A 14440-nucleotide genomic window follows, 5' to 3' on the forward strand; every position below is an offset into this window, starting at 1 on the left:
TAGAAAGATTAAACACCCCCCCCCAAAAAATTATGACTTTGTAAAATGGGTATAGAAGTGTTATAATGTTATTGTAGTGAGCTTTCCCCAGTAATTTCCAGTGTTCTTCTATAATTGGCTATTAAGGTTCTTGTCTGGAACCTATAACACATGCTTAACACAATCTGGCTACTAGATAGTATGATTTGAATCACAGAATTATAATGAGTTCTAAATTTTGATTTCTTTTTCTTTATTAGGCCTGATGAATTTGAGTATGTTTAAGTAAAATAAGTGCTGAAGTATGACAACCATTTTCCTAACAGCATAATGGTTGCTGGTTGGCTAATTCTTAAGAACCAAAACTGTTCCTCAAACTCTAGCATTTTGCCTGTTGTAACAATTAAACTTGTCAAGATTTGTTAAAGTGGCCTGAACATCTATATTTCACTTTACTTCATTGGAAATAATAATACTTGTGCATCCTTTAGGGTACAGTCTTTACAATTGTGCTGCTTCAATCCATAATTGAAAGAATCTTACATGTTACATACCATAATACAGTACTTATGAAAGTTGAGAAGGTTTTTCTGCTGTTACAAATCGGGAGTAATTATTTTTTTTTTCTCTATGTAGGGAAATCTAAATATTGCAACAGAAACCTGAACTGAACTGTGATCCTGAAGTTGAAACAGATAACACAGCAAAGGGAGCATCTATTCGTTTTTTGACAACTTTGTCAAGACCTAAAATAGGATAAAGGAACTAATGCTGTAACTTTCTTGATTAAAAAATAACTTTATTTTGAATGCTGCAGAACTTTTTTACAGTTTTAATAATTGCTTTTAAAGTACAGTATTCAACTGAAACATCATGGTGTGTACCTTTTAGTTCCTTTGGCATACCAGTCTCAAGTAAGGAAGTTGTTGAAGGGAGTCTTATTTATTAAATACTTTCTCTCTCAGCATGTTGCTACAGGTGGAACTTGAGTTGTTATACCCAGAAGTTTATATGTTGAAAGTTTATTGCTTATGTAATAATAAAAAGGAAAAAAAAAAGTGCCTGAATTGTTTGGTAATAGCACATTAGCTCAGGATTTTCCAAGTAATGACCTTTTAGGTTGTGCAATAGATTTTACACCTCTGTTCAGCCATTTCCATAAAACAGTATTTTGTATTACTTTAGTTTAATAATAATACTTGGGTTTCTGATATGTATGTACATTTGTAAATTGTTAGAATGTTGGGACAACTTTTGGCATTTGATTAAAATGAGTGGGAACGGGCAGGTATGTAAAGTAATGTAGCAGTAGCTTATAACTGCACTGAAAGCATGCTTGGGTTTGTTAGAGGGTTAGTTGGTCTGTACTCAAAATTATTCTGTCTCATTATATTTTGGTGTATGAGATTCTTGACCGAGCCACATTTCTCTAATCTTTTTTTGTTATAAATGATTTGGTGATTTCCTGGATTCTGAAATTGGGGCCTGAAGTATTTAATTACAAGAAAAACAAAAAAATGTAAGTTTTTGAAAGCATGTCTTCTAGCAAAGCTGTTCATAATTGAAACTGCTTTAAATGCAGATAGCTTGTAATTTTGCCAGTGATTCTCTGAAGTTTACCTTACTGCAATATTGTTGGGCTGAGCACAAAACTCAAATAGCCAGACCTGTTTCATAAGCAGCTATAAACAATATTGTATCTGTTTCCTGTTTATAGCCTTTGCCTTAATGCATAAGCTGTGGTAGGGTTGTGTGTCTGTATTACAGGTTTGTTTGGACTTTCTGCTGATGGTAAGTTAAAGATTCATAAAACATAGTTTTAAGAGATGTTCTTAAGAAGGAAGTTGTTCACAATATCCATAATACATGCAGGCTAATGTATTTCCATAATTTCAAAGGTGTGTTAGCTATATAGAATACAGGCTAGTCTCTGTTGTGGCTAGTAGATCAGAATTCAAATAATGGGTTAGAGATATGTTCAGGGGAAAGGAAACTTGTTTTTTTGGGTGGAAAGTCAGGATGTGATTTCTGCATGCTTTTTTTTGTAATGGTTTTTTCCACAATGCCTTCAGTAGAGAGACTATTTGAAAATGTGGTTATGGCTCAGAACAGCTAAAATGGTGCCATGTAAGATCTTCAGTTCATGGGATGCACTGCTTAGCGTTCATAGGGAATAAGGCAGGAAGTGTGCAACATTCGTTGATGTTATGGTCATTCAACAGTAACAGATGGTTTGTTTCTAAAACACAGATCTTCAGTTTAAATAACAGTCATTAATGATTTAACTAGTTTTTCAGTAACCTCACATGCATACACAAAATGGGAAGTGAAAGGAAAGAAATTTCGTGGCCGGATAGAGGCAGGCAACTTTCTGCAGATAAGGAAGTGGTATTTTACTTATGCTATCAGTGATGGATCTGGCAGAATCATCCCGTGTAGAGATACTGGGAGATGAAAATAAGGAATTGAAACAACAGGTTAAGCGAGTCAACCCAAAGCAAATGTGGAGTAGCTGCAGTTCTGATGAGTCTGCTGGTAAGGGAGCACTGCACGGGCCCCACAAATGAGGGCAGGTTTACCCTCAAGCCAACAGGCCTTTCACACAACTTTTGAATGTGCACTGTGAAAGATGGAAGAAGTGAAACCATATATGATAAAAGACAAGCTACTGAAGCTGTATTGTCTTATTCAACAGGATACTACTGTGTCTGTAAGCTTGCTGCAGTGTTCTTACTAAAGCCTGGAAGTGAACTCATTGTTGAGCAAATGGGAAAAGTGGATACATGAAGAAACTTCTGACATGGCAGTTTTGCTAACACTGCTTGGAAGTAATGCTGAAGTAGTCAGACTTCAGTCAGTTAATGCTGCTTTAACCAGTTTTAAACATGTGACTGACTCCTGATTTTGTGCTTTCTTATTTTATCTATGCATGACTAGATAACTCTAATTTGTTTTGTACTTTAACAGTTTAGCTTTCTGCTTTATTTCTACAACTGTGACCAACATATTACAAAGAAGTTTGGGGTTTTTTTTTGACATGTTTGCTGACTTTGATTCCCCCCCACCACCTACCCTTGCCCATCTCAAGATGAATGTAATGTGAAATATAGTTACTGTTTCAGTTGGTTTAGCTTTTATGTAAGGTGATACTATTTGCTCAAATCACATTCTTGACTGATAACTTCAGTAATTTGGGATTCTGTCATGATAAGACTTCCTAAATTTTATAAAATGCGTACAGAAATGTATGAATTTTATAAAAATTCAAGGCTTAGATGCTAGAGGCATCTACTCTATATCTGGTGTGAGACATTGCTATGTAGATTTATCTTTGTGAATTACAGGGGCCTGTGTCTACATACTTATAGCCAAATCAGATTATTTACTTTTTTAGCACAGAAAATTCTGTTAAACTGGAATACAGTGTTTGGTTGAGAGCAATGTACTGAAGTTACTGATTGGGTTGTGAAGACACAGGAAAAAGTGTTAAGTAGAAGAAAGGTCAATTTACTTGAATAACTTGGTGCCTTTCTGTATTGTGACTGCATTGTAGAAAACACCTGTACAAAGACTTAAGTGAAATCCTGATCATTGCATTCTTTCTAATGGGAGCATGGACTGATAACAGTTCTTGTTAAAATAATTGTTTACTTTAAATGTGTAAGCCTCAGTAGGAAAACAGTGACTCTTTTATTAGTGAAGTCACTACATTTGCATTGGAAGGGCAAGTTGAAAATGTGATTGTCTTAAGAGCTTTCTGGCTTTCTGTTTTATACTTTGAAAACACAAATGTGAATTGCCTTTCTTTTGTTTAGCTTGAAATGGCTGTTAAATGCTCATGTCATTCTCAGTTGTTCACATGTGAAATTGTTTTTTTAATTGCTATCCAAAATGCAATGGGTTTAATATGACTAGAGTCTTCCTACTAAGTGTCTGAAATACTGAGTAGCTATGATGTTAGCAATTACATTGCTGATCTATTTAATCTCTGCATAAGTTGGTTAGAATCGTTACTTTAAACTTTGTGATGATTGGGTTCACAAGGTTCACAAAATTCTGGGTCTAGTAAGAAACAACACGTTGCAAGGCTTCTACAAGCCTGCCTTAACTCTGATAACTACTTACATGTTTAAAATCGTTTTACCTGATGGATTTAGATGGTCTTGAGACCTGGACATAACCGTCTCAACTCAGGTAACTGATAGAGGTTGGGAAGAAATTCAGCTGATCGATCGCCTGTTGTGTAACAGTTTTTACCTGCTGCCTTCTTCCCTAGGGCCTCAGGGTGAAATGCTGAGTTTTGTTTAAATGAACTTGGTTGCTTTAAAGACAAAAAAATCCCAAGATAACACTGTTGTGGCATTAAAAAAGGCAGAGTTCTCAAAACTTGCTTGTTATACATCGGAAGGTTATTTTCTGCCATGTCTTGGAAATGGATAGTTAGAATTGCTTGGAGAAGATGATAAAAATCATAAGAGACTGATTTCTCAGTATTTACCTTAGATTGTAAATGGAGGGTGTTCTTTAATTTCCTTGCTTTCTGAAAGGAAAGCTTCTCCCATTCTGTGTTAGAAACATGCCTCTTGCCTTTCTTCAAGCATCTGAACAGCAATCTATGATGTTCTTCATGGGAGAGCCCTCTTAAAAGACTTCAGACTTGCATCCTAATGAATCTGGGGGGGGGGGAAAAAGGATGTTTCTGCACATAACTCTGACCCTTGACAGATGTCATTCCATTGCTGCAGGATTTGAAGATAAGGAAATTCTTCAGCCTCCTTTTGAAGGAAAGAAGTAATAAAAGCCATTTCAAGATCTCTGAAAGCCTCCTTGTGACACTTGGCTCCTTAATAGACCTTAAGGATAGTCATGAACGTTTGTTCTGTTTCAGGCTTTGTGAGCATAATTGTCAGTGTCAGGATCAGAGAAAACTCTTGTCATAACACCTGCCCCTTCCTTCTGTGCCTGGTGATTTTTGTTGTTGGAGGGGTTTTGAGAAGGTATTTAGCCTTGTGGTTTAGTAGCTCTGTGCTGCCTGCCACTTTAATACAGTTTTCTTCTGCTCACTCTTCATTCCTCTGAATTTTATCTAAGAAGTCTAAATCTCATGTTGTCTTAGTACTTCATTTTCTGTAAATAATGTAGTAGATGGCTTTCATTTTGTGACTGGCTTCTCTTATGTCTTTATTATTGAGGGGAAGAGACAGGGTGGAAACAGTTGTTGTTCGAGTAGGTTCTTCATGGAATAAAAAAAGCCTCATGGTTTTGTTTAAAGAATAGCAGGATTTTTTTGCCCCCAGTTGAATGAGGGGAACTAATGTCCACTTCTAAGGAATAGATTGTTGGCGTTATTTATACTGTAGTTTCACAAGGACTGTCTAATGTGTGTATGTGCACATGTATGTACACATGCAAACACACTGTTAGAAGCCTTTAATGTAATTATTTGTAAGTGTGGATAAGAAATGACACTTTTGAACTACTGAAGCTGGAGTTAAATGCAAATGCAATTTAAGTCTGTAGTCTTTGAGTCCACAAAGGTGCTTTTGACAATGTTATCCCATATCTAAAAGCCTCATTCATAAGTATATATAGTAAGATGTAGGTATGTTTATATGTATGTTTAACATAGTTTATATAAAATAAATGTAAATTTTGTTTCTACAGACAATAAATGTTTTCACAAAATTTTTACTTAAAAAATAATTCAGTGATTTGATTCAGTAGTTACTAATGTTTGTTGTCATTTTCAGGGTAAAAAACCCCAATTTTTTTCAAAATAAATTCTGTTGTGCAGGGAGTGGAGAAGTGCAAAAATGTATCCTTTATGTTAGTGACAGTTTTCTGTCTTCATACACAAATTACTATCTGAGGTTAGAACAGGATTTTTTTTTTTTGCTTAACCTTTCATTAATAGTCAAGGTGCTAATGCTGTAAAATGTTATCTATATTTTATCTTTTATGCCAGATTTTTTTTTTTAATCTGCACTTCTCCTCTGCTACTACTGTAGACCTGTGAGAAGAGGTGCCTGTGCAGAAGCCTCCCCTCCTTCGTGCGGTGCCTTTCTGTGCAAACATGTCATTGATGTGTGCACAGTTACTGCTCTTCCTTTCCCTCAGTGTTACTGGAGCAGGGGCTTCTCCCTGCAGTAAGAACAATCAGTGCTCCTGTGCGCCTCTCCTCTTTTTAGTGAAACGTCAACACTACCGTACGTGCACTCTTCTTTAATCTTTTTGTCTTTTCTTCCTTCTTTCCTTCCTTCCCTGCCGACCTCTAAAGCCAAACCTGTGAGGATGTGGGGGAAGGAAGGCTGTCCCCCTCCCGTCCCCTTCCCTCCCTGGCGGAGGTGCCGGCGCGTGTCCCCGAAGGCAGAGCCCCGGCTCCAGGACCGGGCACGGCTCCCGGGGGCCGTGCGCGGACGGGGCAGGTGGGTGCCAGGAATCCCAGGTACCGCCCGTCCCGCCGCTTGGGAGCGCCCTCCATCCTCCCCCAGCGCCCACATCGGGCGAGCCCCTGCCCCTCCCCGTGCCCGGCCGACAAGTCCCGGCCGGAGAGGGAGGGAACCACCCCCTTCCCCGCCGCTCCCCGCCGCCCCTGCCCCCGCCGGGACCGCGGCCCCGCTCCCTCCCCCGCTCCCCGCCCTCCTTCCCCCGCCGCTCCAGCTCCCGCCGGCCCGAGGCGGCGCAGCGGCTCTGGCGCAGTCTCGCGACACTTCCCGCAGCGCGGAGCCGGAGCGGCCGCTCGCCCCGGCAGCAGCAGCGGCAGCAGCAGCGGCGGTCGCTGCCCGCGCTCAGAGCCCGAGCCGCTCCCGCGCCCTCGCACCGCCCGCCCGGCTCGGCGACCCTCGGCTCGAGCCCCCTCCAGGCGCGTTCTCCCTGGGCTGCTCTGCGTGGCGGCAGTGGGGCCCCAGGTGGCTGCAGGAGGTGACGGCTGAGCCCGTTCTCTCGCCTGATTTCTGTATATTTTGTTTTCCTCGCACCCGCCGAAGGAGCCGCGGCGCTGCCCGCAGGATGCAGCCCGGCTGCGGCGGGTGCTGAGCGCGGCGGCCGCCGGAGGAGGGAGCGGCTCTGTCAGCGCCTCCGCTCCGCGCGGCGGCGGCTCGGGCGGTCCCTCGCCCCCTGCCTTCGCCGTGGCCACCCGCCCCAAACTTTCAGCCTGTTCTCTCTGCCAGGCGAAGCCCAGCTCGACATAAATGGGTGAGTCCAGGCCCCGGGGTGGCGGTGCCGCGGGCCGGCCGGGGCTCCCGGCGGGCGGGTGGGGTGCGGGTGCCGCTGGGGGCGGCGGGAGGGAGGTGGCCGCTACCGGCCTCCTCTCCTTCGGCTCACGGCTTTTAACTTCTCCCCTCCCCCGGCCGAGGCAATAATTGCTTTCATGTGACAGGCGGAGAGGTCGGGGTGGGTTGGCGGCGGGGCGCCCCTCGGTGCTGCCGCGGTGGGTGATCCTGCGTGGGGCTGACACGGTTACGAGCCCTCCCGTGCACCGGCTGCGCGGCCTCGCCACCTTCCCGCCGGGCACAGCTCTCCCCGGGCATCTGAGATGTGGTGGGGCAGGGCCGGGCCGGGCGGAGAGAAGAGGGACCTCCGCCCCGGGCGCACAGGTTGCGCTCCGAGGGGCTGCGGCGAGGAGAGCTGCGGGGGACGCGGGGCTGTACCGGGCTGTGCTGGGCTGTACCGGGCTGTACCGGGCTGACCCGCGCCGCCAGCACCGCCCCGCCGGGCGGGGGCGGCCGCCGGGGCCGCGGCGCGGGGTCGTTGGAGCCGCGGGGGGCGGCCGCGCTCGGCAGCCGCTGCCCGTGAGGTGTCACCCGCGGACTTCGGGAAGAGGCTGCGCTGGATGCCCGGCCCGGGGTGGGCAGCGCCCGTAACCTGTGCGGGGCGGGAGGATGCGGGATGAATTGTCCCATTATGCGGGGCCAGGCGGCAGCGGTGCCAGGCGCGGGCTCGCCGAGCGATGCGCCTCGGGGCGTCGCAGGAGCGCCGCTGCCCGCGGCTCCCTCTGCCCAGCGCGGTGCCCGGCGGAAAATGACGGATAGCAGGGAACAAAAGAAGCCAGGCAGCCCTGCTGCACCCACCGGCCGGTGTCTGGAGGCAGCGGCGGACGGTGCTCCGGAGCAGCGGCGTTTGGGTATCCCCAGGCCGCCCGCTTCGCGCACGGCAGCGGAAATGCTGCTGGACTGTGGGGGAACCTGAGAGCAGCATCACCGAAACCACTGAATATCATGCGTTACGTGGGAAGACATTTTACACAATTTTACCTGTTGTAATACAGTGACGTTGGGAATGTAGTAGGAAATAAATCATCCCTTTGTTCTTTGAGAGATTAGTTTGAGGGGTACTGTCGGAGCGATGCGCAGCTGCTCTGCCTGTGTGTTACAGGATTAAGCACTAGCTTCTCACTATCGACTTTCAGTTAGTTCTCCCGTTCAGGCTGAAATGCGTTCATCCCTATGCAGCTCATCCAGCTGTATTGATCCGGGTGAACTCCGGTGCTGCTGGCAGTAGGCCGGTATCACACGTTTAACTGGGGGCATTGGAGAAGACTCTGTTAGGGTTGGTTTGCCTGCTCGCTGACACAACTCTCAACTTCTGTCTTCTGTCACAACAGATAAGATTTTAAACATAGTGCTGTATTGAGATGTAGAGTTTGGAACTGCTGAATAGAACAAAATCTGTATTCAGTAGGGCAAGTCGTAGGAAATATTTTTTCAATATTATTTTTGTGTTCTTATACTCTCCCTGTGCATTTATTCCTTACTAACTCTGTACTGTGATACAGTAAGACTTGTCTAATTTCTGTTTAATCCGTAGTCCAAATATTGGTCTTTTTTAGGTTCATGGTGGAAAAGATTAAGGAAAGCAATAAAGAACCAGTGAAGTAACTTGCATTGTAGAGGTCTAGAAAGATTTTTGAACACTATAACTTGGTAGCAAAGGCCATATTTTTTCTTTTTACCCACCCGTCCTTCCCCTGGGCTGTGATCCTATGTGTTGGTTTCTTTAAAGCTCATTTGGATGATGACTTTCCCAAATCATCGTGATTCAGTCTGGTGTTTCTTTGCAAAATGGGAGTGGAAGGAAGGTAGATACGGGTTTATTGTTGTTCATATCTTTAAATGGTAAGTGATTGTTGTAGTTTAAAAACAAATAGAGAAATTGCTCAAGGAAATGAAGTTATGAGTAGAATTTCTAGGAGATATCAAATGAAAACAGTTTTATTAAAAGCATTTTAAACATAGCATTTTTGAAAGATGCCTTAGATGCTGATGAGAATAGGTGAATTCTTTGTGTACTATACTGTTAAGATTCTTAAAGTTTTATTTTTAAATTACCTGTGTGCCCTGCATTTTAACCATTTATATTTTCTGTGTGGCACTGCAGAGTGTTATTAGGCCAACACTGTGTATGTGTATGTATGTATGTATGTATGTTATATGTACCTTTATATTAATCCAGTGTGGGGACTCAAGATTTTTTACAGCACACGCCCCAAACCTTATAAGAAATACTTTACTTAACTGATGTTTTATGAGCTCTTCTATGACATTAGAGGTAGAGTGCCTTAAAATGAATTAATTTGCACTCAGAATGCACTTGCCAGGAGAGTTGAGTGAAATAATGGTGTTCTCTACAACTTAAAAAGGAAAGATAAGGCAAAGACCTTAAAGGTAATCATGAATACAGTGGAACAAGCTTGGTCCCTCTCTTTAAATGTCTGAGAAATAAAGAGGTGGGGTTTTGTGGGGAGGTTGTTTGTTTGTTTTTGCCTTTGGGTTGGATTTGTTTTCTTATGTTTTTATTTTGACACTACTTAGACTTGCATGTGATCAGGGAACTCCTGAGTCTCATTTGTAAGAGCTCAGTGCACCCACACATCAGACTGTCCTCCTGAAGTTGAAGGTGCAGAAAACAAAGGAGATACGGTAGTTCCTTGGGGAAAACCTGGTTTGAAATGTTCCACTTATCAAATTTAGAAAATGCAAGAGTACAAGTCTGATTCTAGAGAGCAGTGTTTATCTGCCATCATCACCAAGCAACTGTGCAACTCCTTGTGTCATTCGGGACACACCTTCCAGCTTCTGCAGTAGAAGAAGGAAAATCCTTTCTTGTGCTATGCAGTCTTTGCTCATCTTCAAAGCACAGACAGTTCAGTGGATTAAATGAGGTATGGGACTTGTATAATAATGCTGCTATGAAGCTAAGCAGTTGAAGCCTTTGTCATAGTGCTTAAACACTTTCTTCATCAGTATTTTTTCATCTTGATTTTTTAAGGTATTGTTAAAGCTATCCTGTTGGGAAAGGGAGAGGAAATGTTGCTGTTGTTTATGTGAAATCACATCTATCACCTCTGCTGTCCCCATAGTTGGGAGCTTGGATCCAGAGGCAGTCTTGTGCCCTTGGAACCAGTTCGATCACTAATACTGGCAGACAGCTGGTGTCTGCATGGTTTTATATTAGTAGTTGAGAAAGATGCTTTTTTGTGGAAGACTGCAGCTTGTTTGTACACACCAAAGGAATGTTACACCAAGAAGTAATAAAAAAATTCGGTCTATGTGAGAGTCTGATTATTCTGTACTAGTTGCAATCTCTTCCTGTTTTTCACCTTTCTTAATTTTATTTTTTTTCCTCTTCCAAATTCTCTTCTATCTCCTGCCCTCAACTTTTTCCCCCTGTCTGCTTCTCTTTACACTATTGAAAGATACCACTTCCTTCTCCTTCCTCTCTCTTATCTTCATCCTTCTTCCTCTGTCTTATCAGTGTGCTCTGAGGACATTTCTTGCATGTGAGGCCACACTGACCTTCAGCAACCAGAGCTGTGCTTGCATCAGAACTTCTTCTAGGCCTTGTGTTGTCACTTGGAGAGTGCTCACTGCAGCAGGAGCCCTGGGGAGTGTACCTGGTAAACTCCAGCACCTCTACACTCCCATTTAAAATGAAGCATTTTTGGGTCCTGAACTTAGCAGAAGTTGTATACATCACACACAGAAGGTGGTGGGTGTGTCTGTGCCCCCTCCAAAATGGTGGAGATTTTGGAGCCTTCCAGTAAAATAGCTGTAAGATTTTTTTAAAAATAGAAATAATATTTGTCATTCTTGTCATCCTTGAAAGCAGTTGAACAGTTTCAGCTGAATAAAGAAAAGTCATAAGAAAGATGATTAACATGATGTTTTTCACTTTGATTTTTTTTTAAAAATAAGGTTTTAAGCAGCTGTAAAGTGGCTTAGAGGAACTGTTATGTAAAAATCCTCCCCAGTCTGTAAAAAGTCTTTTTTCTCCTCCTCATATGTGTTAGTAATTTTACTTCTCTGGTGGTCATTGATAGATTTATTTTTCAAGAGAAGACAGTTGCATTGGAGATGTTCAGGATCAGATTTCCAGTTGTTTGGTGACAATATACAGCCTGTGAATGTCTTATGGCCTGAGTTCCAGTGGAGTTTTCATAAACTATTGTACAATGTTTTCAGTAACCTATATGAAATTTCATTAAAAAATAGCTACCACAAAGCTTTTTTTCCCCCCCGAAATCAAGAGATAATGATATTTCTGCCATAAAAGGTTGTCAGAGCTGCCTTCTAAATGGATTAAGGTAGGGGTCTGAAATAGAGAAATGTAAAATATTTAAATATGTGTGTATATGTAGAAGAATATGAAAAAAATTTCTGATTTTGAGGTCTTTTTTGGATGTTGGTATCTCTTCTGCTTTCCTCTTTCAAGTAGCTCTTCTTTTCTCAGACTCTTCATTATAGTTGGGTTTTTTAATATAAACAGTTGCTTTTAGCTCAAAAAATGTGATAAAGAAAAGAATACTTAAAATAGATGGTTTCTTAAAACAGTGGAATTCTTGATTGTTTTTGTGCTAATCAAAATCTCTTCATAATCTGTAGAAAATTAAGGTAGAGCTGCTAGAAAAGGTATTTTTTTCTCCAGGGTTTAAGGAAGTAATGTAATGAACGTGCAATAAAAATAATGTAATGTAATAAAACACTTTACTGAAAAGCAGTTTTATTTTTATATTAATGCTGAGTGCACACACTGTTTAAACTGCTACTAATGCAATATATACAATTTATCACAATTTATATGTGATGTTGCTTGGATTGCTTCTTTTGTAATTGTTATTTACCGGATGTTAGAGGATGTTTTTAAGAATACTGCTGAAATTCACATAGGAGATGAGTGTTGACCTTGTAGATAATGCATTGACTCCTTCCCCACTTGAAGAGGAAGGGATTCATGTGTAAGGAGGAGAAAAAGGAGAGCTTGGTAACGTGAAATGAGCAGCTGAAATTTCAGGTCTTATATGTTAGAGGTCACTGAAGTGCTGCAAGCAGGTTAGCCCTGATGAGATCAAAGGAGGGAAAACAGCCACAGAGATGGTATCAGTAGTTTTGCTCTGATACTGCTGGTATAGAGCAAGCTCATTAAAAAGTATGATGGATTTTATATGGTTCCTATCTCTGTGGTTTTTAAAATCCGGACCAGGGAGCGGATATTTTCCCTTGATGCAAAAGCAGGAAGTAGCTGTAGGGCATATCTGTGTTCTGTACACTGAGGAATGATGAAAGAATATATTAGGAGGAGGGGAATGAGAGAGGAGGTGAGTATCAAGATTCAGTAATTCAGCTAATGTAAAAGTAATTGCTGTCAGTCTGCTTCACACTGAGAGGAAACACAATAAATCTTGAAGTCCCTAAGTGTGAGAGAATATGCAGTTCTGTATTCATGGATTATATTAGCAAATGAAGTTCACTTTCCCCTGCTTTTTATTTGTGATAATTGAGAAGCATCAATAGAAACCAGCTTCTTGAAATGCAGTGGTAGAGTCCACATAAAAGCTGCATGTCCACATAAAAGACTGTTGCAAGGTCTGGGTTGTGATTTGTTTCTAACATAACTTTGCCTTAAAAAAAGAAGCATCCTGCAGGATGAGCAATGAAAGGGATGTCTTTTTTCTCAGTCTTGTAGCAGTTTGTATTCCAGTGGGGATGTTGCTCAGAATTTGTGCTTCTGATTTAGGATGAAGAGTTGTGTAGAGTTATGGATCACAAACGATGTCTGTGCTGATACAACTCTCTTCAGCAAAAAGGATAATGTAGTATGGAAAGCTGAGCATTTAAACAAGGAGAATATCCCTAACTTCTGATTAATCTGTAGTGTCAGTATAAAGAGGTGCCTTTTGAACTCTGCCTTTGAATTTCATTAGGAGTATTGTACAGAAGGAAAAAGTTCTTTCTCTCTCTCTCTCTCTCTCTTTCATACTGTGCAGCTAAATCACTTCTGACAATTGAAACCAGCTCACACCAAAAGCAGTGTAAGTCTATTCATTTATTTGAAGATCAAAGTCAGTATTGGTGCACAGCTCCCCAGGGAACTAATGCTTTTTCAAAAATGTCAATATAGATTTGTTGCATGTGTTGCAAGTCAGGGCCCAACTAGACTAGATGATCTTTAAAGGTCCCTCCCAACCCAAACCATTCAAAATGATCCATCAGTATTTAATTAGCTTTCAGTGGTCACACTGCTCATATTTAAAAATTAAGTGTTTTATGTCCTACAAGTAATTTGTAATAAATGAATTTGCAACTTACATTTAAAAAACCCCAACCAACCCAAACCAAACAAAAAACCCCACCCCAGCAAAGTAGAAATCCCCATGACGTGTCCTCTGCTTGTAGTTTCTAGGAATTTGCTTGTTAATTTATAAAGCAACACGCTGATGCTCTTTATTGATAACAAGGTCTCAAAACAAGCACACATAAAAGTCACTTCGGGGTGTTTTCCTACTTGTTTTAATTTGGGTTTGTGGGAAGAACTTCATGGAGGTCAGTGTAACTGCTGGTACTGGTCCATGCTGTATTGACTGCCTGTGCCAGCCTGACTGTCTTTGTATGTAGTCTTTCCAGATAGCTAGAATTATAAAGGTTTTAGTTAAAGTATTAAGAGTATAAGTGTACATATACAGAACATTTCATTTTTGAGCCAGTTGTAAAACTATTCTTTGGAACTCTCATCTCAGATTTGGATCAAATATGTCCTCTATCTGTGGTTGCTGATTCATCCTTACCACTGGGAAGAAACATTTTTAATACTCTGGTAACTTGGCAAAATGGATCTTTTTTTTTTCTTTTCTGATAGGTTTGAAAATTTGCTGTCCTTATGACGAGTATAAAACTGGCAAGCAGCAAAACCTCAGCTTAATTTTTCAGTGTTTTTCTCATTCCTGCTGTTCTTTCTATGAGGTCTCACTGAGCTCTTATTGAGCTGTTGGTGCTTCTCTGTCTATTTCTATTTCCCACTGTTAGAAATTCCTAAGTGCATCCAGAAAAAGATGCCTTTATTTGGGGGTTTTGCTATGGCAAGGTTTGAAAAACTTTTTGCTGTTAAATTTGGACCAAAGAAGTGTTTTAGCTTTGGCCTTATGGTTCCAAATGTGAGGATTAATGACTTTGGAAGAGTGGTGATGGTT

The 14440-nt window shown here is 41.8% G+C and overlaps 2 protein-coding genes across 7 annotated transcripts in view; both read left to right on the forward strand.

The window, feature by feature from the left end:
* BCLAF3 (BCLAF1 and THRAP3 family member 3) overlaps nt 1–4661 on the forward strand; it is a 32787-nt gene extending 28126 nt beyond the window's left edge. Inside the window, exon 13 of one of the 2 annotated variants that reach the window (XM_032681143.1) lies at nt 2675–4661. In XM_032681143.1, the coding sequence (XP_032537034.1) occupies nt 2675–2716 (42 nt within the window). In that variant the 3' untranslated portion in view covers nt 2717–4661. Of the gene's footprint in view, nt 1–615 lie in introns of both variants that reach the window. The other variant, XM_032681144.1, reaches the window with a different exon arrangement.
* A 2146-nt stretch (nt 4662–6807) lies between these two features.
* The window catches only part of SH3KBP1 (SH3 domain containing kinase binding protein 1), a 223755-nt gene continuing 216122 nt past the window's right edge, over nt 6808–14440 (forward strand). For 2 of the 5 annotated variants that reach the window (XR_004355261.1, XM_032679340.1), the window contains exon 1: nt 6808–7173. Coding sequence is in view for 3 of the 5 variants with exons in the window: in XM_032679340.1 (XP_032535231.1) it covers nt 7170–7173 (4 nt within the window). In the remaining 2 variants the exon portion in view is untranslated. The remainder of the gene's footprint in view (nt 7174–14440) is intronic. The other 3 variants (XM_032679339.1, XM_032679342.1, XM_032679341.1) reach the window with 3 other exon arrangements.

The sequence above is a fragment of the Chiroxiphia lanceolata genome, chromosome 2 (genome assembly GCF_009829145.1).
Source record: "Chiroxiphia lanceolata isolate bChiLan1 chromosome 2, bChiLan1.pri, whole genome shotgun sequence".
NCBI classification, from domain to species: Eukaryota; Metazoa; Chordata; class Aves; order Passeriformes; family Pipridae; genus Chiroxiphia; species Chiroxiphia lanceolata.